Genomic DNA, 8,466 nt, shown 5'->3' with positions numbered 1-8,466 from the left:
CCTAAAGAGTGCCTGAACCAACACAATCGTTTTTTTACTTCAAATTATAGACAATATATGAACTGTTATCATTACGTATGTGTATGTATTACTTCGTTGGAATATTGGGAGTATTAATGATTTAATGTATGCTCATTGTGCAGGAACTAAAGATATGTAACATATATTAAAAGCATTATGTTGGTTTGACGCTGCTTGTGTCGTCATGAATGCAGCAGGTGCAACATAGACAAGCACATGAGGCACTAGAGCATATTATTTTTCTACCGGTCCTCGATACTCACGTCGGGGCTCTGGCTGGACGGTTACAAATGCGGCCGAGGACGCCTGCAGCTGTCGGACGAAGCGTTCTCAAGTCAGTGGTCGTTAACCGCGTGGTGTAACGCCAGGTATGCCACTTTGCAAACTTTATCTTTAACATTATCATAGTCTTAGGCCTTTATGCCAACATATAACCAGGACCTTTTGAAAAATTAAAGCCTCTCAGAATACCATACATGAGCCAATTTCCTTCAAAATCTTTCACAAGACTACTTCTGGTCAATTCCAGTTTACATTTAAAAAAAAACTATTGATAGTTACATGATGAATTCACTTCAGATTGATAGTACACATCCCCAAGGTGTCACTTTGTGAACATTCCAAAAATTACCTGGTTGGTTTCCTTAAAAAAAGACTACTTTGGATAAATATTAAGTTATAAATAAAAGGTAACTAAAAGTAGTTACACAGTATTTCCACTCCAGGCAGAGAGTACACATCACCAAGGTGTGACTTGGTGACAACCAAGACATTCTAATGTATCAGTCCAAGCCAATTTCCTTCAATATCTCAATCACAAGACTACATATGGTCAATTTGAGATTGAATTTAAAAGAAAACAATAGTTACATGATAATTTCACTTCAGATTGATAGTACACATCCCCAGGGTGTCACTCAGGGATAACCAGGACATTTAAATGTACCATTCCAAAATAAAAACCTCTCAAAATACCATTAATGAGCACATTTCCTTTCATATTTTAAAACTACATTTGGTCAATTTCAGATTAGATTTAAATGTAAACAATCAACGGTTACAGAGTACTTCCACTTAAGGCAGAGACTCCACATCCCCAAGGTGTGACTTGGTGACAACCAGGACCTTCTGATCTTTCGTTTTAAAATTAAAAGTATTTTGCCTCTCAAAATACCATTCATGAGCTGTATGGTTTCCTTCAAAATCTCTCACAAGACTATTTTTGGTGAATTTCAGGTTATAAATAAAAGGTAACTATCAATAGTTACATGGTAATTCCACTTTAGAGCCCAAGGTGTCAAGATTACACTGCACGAATTTGAAAAGAATTGGGTTTAATCCCCGGGAGGGGTTCGTTCTTTTAAAATTGTAAAAAGTCATTAAAATAGGCCAAAAACAGGCCAAAAAAGCAAGTTTTCAACATTAATGCCAGCGCCCCCTATTCTTCACATATAATGAAAAAAAACGTGGTTATGTTCATGTTGACACATGTTACAATTTTGGTGAGGGCAGGCAAAGTCATTTTGAATTTAAAAATCCGCCAGATCAAGCCACACCCCTTGCGAAGTTAATTAGCCCATATCTCATCAAAACAATGAGTTATCAGCACTATTCTTATATATCAATGGCACATTGAAACAATAATAATCCACCTAAGGTTTCGTGACAAACTCAGCGTTCAGGGGAAATTGCCAAAAATTTGTTTTTCACAAAATTCAAAATGGCGGGAAATCTAGCGAGGTGCATTTGCATACCATAGTTGACTTTTTTGTAGAGCATGTCCAAGAGCACATGTGTGCCAACTTTCAAGTTAATTGGACATCGGGGGCAGAAACTGGCCTAGTCTGGTCTTTTTTAAATTTCTAGAGGGCGCTATAGAGACACACATCTTTATACCAAATTGTGAGACCCAAAAATTATAAAATTTTTGAACAGTCCAGATATCCATGCCAAATTTATCAACTTTTTGAATATGGTAAAGGCCCCAAAAAGCAGTTTGTGAAAATAATAATAATTCCTTGAAATACAATAGGTTCCTCTATGACTAGTTGTAGCAAGGACCCTAATAATTCTATGAAATACAATAGGTTCCTCTACAACTAGTCTCTGTTCCTGTCTCTGTTCCCCCAATGCATCCAGCTCACCCAATTAAGTACAAGTTGGGCTCAATCAAAGTTGGTGCGATGGATGTCAGCAGCATGCCCCTCCTAGCTTAATAGAAGTCACAACACTTTCAATTGAATCGGTCTACTACTAATCATGGAGCTGAACTCGTGGGACGGAGGAGGATGTGGTGTAAAGGGCAAGTGGTAGACTGGGAGTGATAACATTATTTCTCCAGATGCTTTTCCAGTCTGAGGCTGTCAAGCCTGATATGTTGGCATGGAAACAGTTAAATCTTGGGATTAGTATTGCACAATCCAAAGAAGTCAATTTCCTAGATAGATAGATACTAAACGTGGGGGGGCGCATACGGTCGCCGGGGGGGGGGTGGTCATTTTCAGGCGGGTGCTTTTGTCGGAAGAAATCAGTAGTATGACCACTCATCCAACCCATCATTGGCGGACTAAAAGGACGTGCAGATGGCCTACAATTCTTGGAGGGAGATCTCCACAAGGTTGCGGAGGAAAATACGGGACAAATATGTTTGTGAAATAAAAGGCGATGAAAAGCAGCAGTGGCGATGCAGGGGCCAAAAGTCTGGCCTTTTTATGTATCCCTATCGTGGTTGGGCCCACACATAAAAAATAATTAAATAACAAACCAACAACTTCCACACACAAAGACGTCATTCTCTGGTTCGTCTTTGACAAAAAACGTTACTCTACTTATTTTTCTGGTGGTGACTTGCTTTGCAACACGCGCAATGGCAGGTGATCTACCGGTACTGCTTTGGTGAACAACCTGGTCCCTTTGGTCTAACGCATGCAGTGCGCATCCAGTTTAACTTTCAAGAATAGCAGCTACTTTTATAGAAATGCAATTTATGTCTTTCTGTAACTCTCACAATAGCAAAGTTATCTGGCGATCCTCTTCTCTCGTTTCCTTTTCTTGTTTCTTCCTCTCATGTATCCTCATCTCCTTTCCTCTGCTCTCCTCTCTTCTCCTAAGCTCCCCCTCTCATTTATTCTGTGCTCCCTTCTCCTCCCTCCCTCCCTTCTCTTCTCCCCCCGTAACCCCCCTCACCTCCCTGCCCTTTCCTCTCCTCTCTCTTTGTAAATTCACTTAGAGTTAATTGCTTCCAGCAGTAGGGGCTGTCACGCTGCCCTCCGTCATGTGATGACACTGTGTGGTCTTGTTATCGTGGCCCGTGGATTACTGCCGGGCGGAGAAGCCTGGCACACAGCACTGCCACTGGAATCCACTTGCACTCCAGTAGACCCTGCGTGACCAGGCTCGCTGCTGCCATGAGATCCTCTGCAGTGTAGAAAGAACCCCTTTTGCTGTTTACCACGAGGGACTAGAGTTAAGACTTCCAAAATATGGCCGGGGAGGTTTTAATTCCATCGTCTGGGAAAATCACATCGGTAAGTTCAGACCACTTTCATGACTCTCGTCAGATCCGCATGCTTTTAGACACACAAAGCCAGCAGCTAATAGGATTTACTACCTGTTTACAATCTTGAGTGGGTGCGCTCAAGTAAACCATGCAAGTTATTCAATGAAGACCACAAACCGTAAAATCATAGAATGGACTACACATGTAATAACTGTTGATTTATGGAAAGTAAAAGGAGTGAAGGTTCAGATCAATAGATGTTATGTCGTTTTTAGGGTTAGTTAGAACTAAAGAAATGTGCAATAGAAAACTCTCTTTCTATGAAAGTATTTGACATTGAAAAAGTTTGCTGGTGAGCAAGTTTCCTTTTAGCTACAACAGCGTGCATGGCGCACGTTTTTACTTAAAGTTCACACAAGTAGGAGTGAAATGACCATTAATCTAATTTTGATCAAATAATTCAGTAATAACTCATCGATCATCAGAGATGTCTGGGTCAGGGTTCAATTCCTGTAAAGGAATGCTACGAGGATATCGCTGTATGTAACCAAGTATGTCCCAATCTTTACATAGATGTAACTAAGATTTCATGAAGCTGATGTGGAAATGTCTAAAACTTCTCTCTACTGATGCACTTTGTAGGAGAAGGCATAAAACGTGTGAAATAACTTCTTTGAGGACGCGTTCCACCACGTATTTGTTTGTGTGTGTATATAGTGTCATAATGAGAGGGTGAATAATAAAATATGTGTAACTCATTTCCATTTCCTTCTTGAGATGAATATTTTCACTTAGAATGTTCTTCGGATCATTGTTGGAATGCATTGATACAAGTATTGTTCTTCGAATCTTTATTCCGACATCTTATTGTTGGACTGCAGTTATGCATTCCAAGTATTGTTCTTTAAATCTTTATTCCACTTCTTCACACTTTCAGCTATTTAAACCGTTCAAATATTAAAATTTTCAGTTCATTCAGTAGAGGGGTGCTATGAGTTTTCAGCTTTCTTGCGGTTATAATTTAATTCATATTAATTAAAATCATCAACTTTTTAAACATCCAATGGAGTTCCTTTTCAAATCCTCTCAAAACTTTTTCAGCTTTTCCAATCTTTCAGCTATAGACACCATTTAAACTTTAAAATGTTGAAAGTCTAAACTATTTTATTTAAAAAACAGCTTGTTGATATCTATTATACTTTTTTGATACTGACTCATTCGTTAGCTTTAGCTCCTTGATGTCTATTGCGTTTCTTAGAGTGGAGCAGAGTGAAACCCTGTCAGAGTTCAGTAAAAATAAAGGCACTTTTGCACTTTAAGGGCACAATATTTCACTTTTCTTTTCAAAACGATGCAGTGCTTGTGCTGGTTGGACTCATAAGGGTATGGTATTTACTTTTTGCATGAGGAGCCCAAGAGTGAGAAAAAGTCTGTCCCAAGTCCCATAAGCTTCAAATCTGCCGACATATTTATAAGAAAAAAAACCCAGAAGGTACATGTTTTGTAAACTGCAAGTTAAATAGAAATGAGAACCGGCTAGTTTTGCTCCAGGGGACATTTGTTTGAGGTGTGGATTCTGAGTAAATCCCTATGTGTCTCTGCCCCTGTGAACTCGTTAGTGACCGCAGCTGCTCTGTTGTCACGGCAAATCGCTCAGGCTCTGTCTGTGACTCACAGCTGATCCATATTAGCTAATTAGTGCAGCCTGACATGACCTCCTCTCCACCCCCCACTCTCCCTAGCTGCTCCGTTGGCGTAGATACTTACACAAGCGCGCTGCACTCTGGCCCTTTCTCAATACCTGAGACGGCTAGAATGAACTTGCGTTCCCGCGAGAATAGACTCGAGAGACAGACTTGGGAGTTCTGACTCACGGGTTCGGGAGAACGGTCATTTCCGCAATTGGAACGGAAGCTGACTTGCTAATACGTTTTAATATAGTTTTTGACTTAAGTATTTTACTATTAACATTTTCATTTAAAATTAGTAATGGTATATAAAATATTGAGCACCAGATATATATAATCAGTCATAAAATAATTAACAAAACATCTCAATGGATCAGATCAGAGTTGTTATACAGTCCAAAATCTTTTTAAAACAGATGAAGCAGCTGCTGTTTCTAGTGCTCCTGAACTTAACTGGATTACACTGACAGGTGTATATCTAATTTGTATTCATATTGGTTGGAAGATACACAAAACATTACTGAGGTAAACATTTCATTCAGGGCTTTTGTATTACATCACACTGCATTAGCTTTATTATTTTAGGAGGAGGAGTTTGGATACAGTAACAAAAAATAAACAGTAAATATTTTACTGGATAGTAACACATTCCGCACACACCTACCGTTTGTCTTCTTGTTACTCAAACACCAAGAGGCTGATAATCAGTGTAGTGGTCATGGTACAGTTAAAAGGCACAAACATCACTATTAATTAAATTGGTGATGTACCTGAACCTCTTCTGTGTCTTTACATGAATAGTGATTAACCTCATAGTATTGTATGTATATAATATAGTGATCAATGTGGCTACATACCATAAGATAGATGACATGCTCATTAGTGATTAACATAGTATTTAATATCAATGGTGCTACAGTTATATTTACATTTTCACACAATGCAATAAATAGAAACATTTTCAAGCATATACAAGCAGCTGAGAAATATACAATAATTCATATGTGGCATTTTTTAAATGTATTATTATTACAATTCAGAGTTTCTTTGAAGCTGAAGTTCTATCGGTCTCCTCGTGTCCTTTTAATGAAAACATCGTTAGTTTTGATGCACAATAATGGACAAAAAGAAGCTGCACTCTGTGGATACAGACAAGAAGTTAAAGTTACATTTATATATGAAGTTATGAATCTAAACTCTGTCCTCAAACACGTTACCGGCACAACATCAGTCACCACATTAAAAGTTATGAAGACTCATTATAGTACAGTTATATCTCATATATAACCGCTACGGAGACGTGAAAACCAGCGAAGCATTTCACAGAAGACTTGCCGAAAACAGGCTGCTCTCTCCGGGCTGAGATGAACTGACCCCCCGGTGCTGGAGGGTCTGACGGTTCGTTAACTACACCTCAAATCTCCCATATACATGGAGTAAATTGTTTACGAAGGCTGAATGTTTACAAACCAACAGCAGAAAGGTTGCTTTAACAACTAAATTCTCATCTGAAAAAGTTCTAAAATTACGTTCCGATACTTAAATATCGTAGTGTATATATAAACTTCAACATACAGTGTGTTTATTTTGCTGCCTGTTGCTGAGGTAAAATGCATTCTGGGATAAGTGCCTCTCAAAAGAACAGACGAGCCTGCTCCGATGCATGCCCGGTTAAATGGGCGAGGCGAGTCACATCTGGGTATTATGACCATTCTGGGCCAGATGCGGACTTCAGAATTGGAACAGTACTTGGGCTGCGACTGATGACATTTCAAAAGTCCTCACAAGGACGCATATTGAGAAAGGGCCCCTGTCTCACACAGCTAAACCATAGCAGCTGATTAGTGAAGTCACATGAGGCAGCTATGCTTTCAGTCAATAGACATCTCTCATTTCCTTACCCTCTTCCCAGTTTTCTCTTTCTCTCCCCCCATCCCATAATTTCAAAACTACCCCCCATGGAGGGAATTCTTAATGTAATGTTTAATGAGGCCAATCAATTAAAATCTTCTTAGTTTAAAAAACAAATATTCTGTCTCTCAACCCCCCCCCCCACCCCACCCATCCTTACCCAATCTGTAAATTAACCACGCAGCTTAGGATAAAGCTGTTTTGTTGAATACTTATTGCTCTTTCAAATAGTACTACAAGTACTACTAATATTTCTAGTACTACTGGTATTAATACTAAAATAACTTTTACTACTACTACTAATATTACTAGTACTTCTAGTAGTACTACTAGTATTTCAACCCCACATGGAGGAAAATATTACTGTAATGTTTGATGAGGCACATCAATTAATAACTTCTTAGTTTTCTTAAATTAGGGCGACTGTGGGTGAGTGCGGAGTGCGGCCGCCTTCGGTTGGCGGTCTGATCCCAGGCCTGGCTAACCTGCATGTCAATGTGTCCTTGGGCAAGACACTTAACCCCATTATTGCTCCTCTAGCTGTGACTACAGTGTGTGAATGTTAGTTACTGATTGGCAGATGCCACTGTGTATAGTAGGTCCTGTCAGTAGTGTGTGAATGATGTCATGTAGTGTTAAAGCACTTTGAGTGGTCAGAAGACTACAAAAGTGCCGTACAAGTCCACCATAGGTACACCACAATTGCTTTCAAATACTAGTACCACAGTTACAACTTTAAACTATTATTATCATAACTAAATTCTCAGCTTTTCCTATTTCTATTCATTCAGCAATGTTTAAATTCATTTCAGCTTTTATTTTTTCAAATTCATAGAAGCTTCTCTCATTTTAGTTTTTTTGCAATTCTTTCAAGTTCATTTCAGCTTTTCTCATTTCTGTATTTTCAGCTATTTTTAAATTCATTTCAGCTTTCCTATTTCTATTGTTTCAGAAATGTTTACAAATAATTAGCTCTTTTCACTACTGTATTTTAAGAAACCTTCTGAAATTAATTTCATTATATGCATAATTTTATGCATTTCAACGCATTTTCAGCAGGAAATGCATTTTTTAGTTTTAGTATAGCGTCCCCATTTAGCCTTTTTCATGCCATACATCCCATTTATGTGTCTATAAGAACAAACATGGTAGCTTAGGAGTTTCTCATCAGAGAACTGAACATAACTAGCAGATGTGAGCCAATCATTGTGAATCTAATTGCCGATAGCTGAGTTGGTGCTAAGCTCAGAGATGCAGCAGATACATTATGAGCAAGTCTCGTCATTGTCAGCCATTAGTAATTGTAAACAAACGAATGATGGAATGTAGTATTTTAATAAATAATGA

At 38.6% G+C, this 8,466-nt stretch overlaps 1 protein-coding gene across 1 annotated transcript in view; it reads left to right on the top strand.

Moving 5' to 3' along the window:
• Positions 1-3,339: 3,339 nt before the first annotated feature.
• Positions 3,340-8,466, top strand: part of slc2a15a (solute carrier family 2 member 15a) — a 31,292-nt gene continuing 26,165 nt past the window's right edge. Inside the window, exon 1 of the mRNA XM_037464823.2 lies at positions 3,340-3,548. Coding sequence (XP_037320720.1) covers positions 3,504-3,548 — 45 coding nt within the window. The 5' untranslated portion in view covers positions 3,340-3,503. The remainder of the gene's footprint in view (positions 3,549-8,466) is intronic.

The sequence above is a fragment of the Pungitius pungitius genome, chromosome 13 (genome assembly GCF_949316345.1).
Source record: "Pungitius pungitius chromosome 13, fPunPun2.1, whole genome shotgun sequence".
Classification (NCBI taxonomy): Eukaryota; Metazoa; Chordata; class Actinopteri; order Perciformes; family Gasterosteidae; genus Pungitius; species Pungitius pungitius.
Note: the sequence above shows the minus strand (reverse complement) of the source record. Positions and strands in the feature narration are given on the sequence as shown.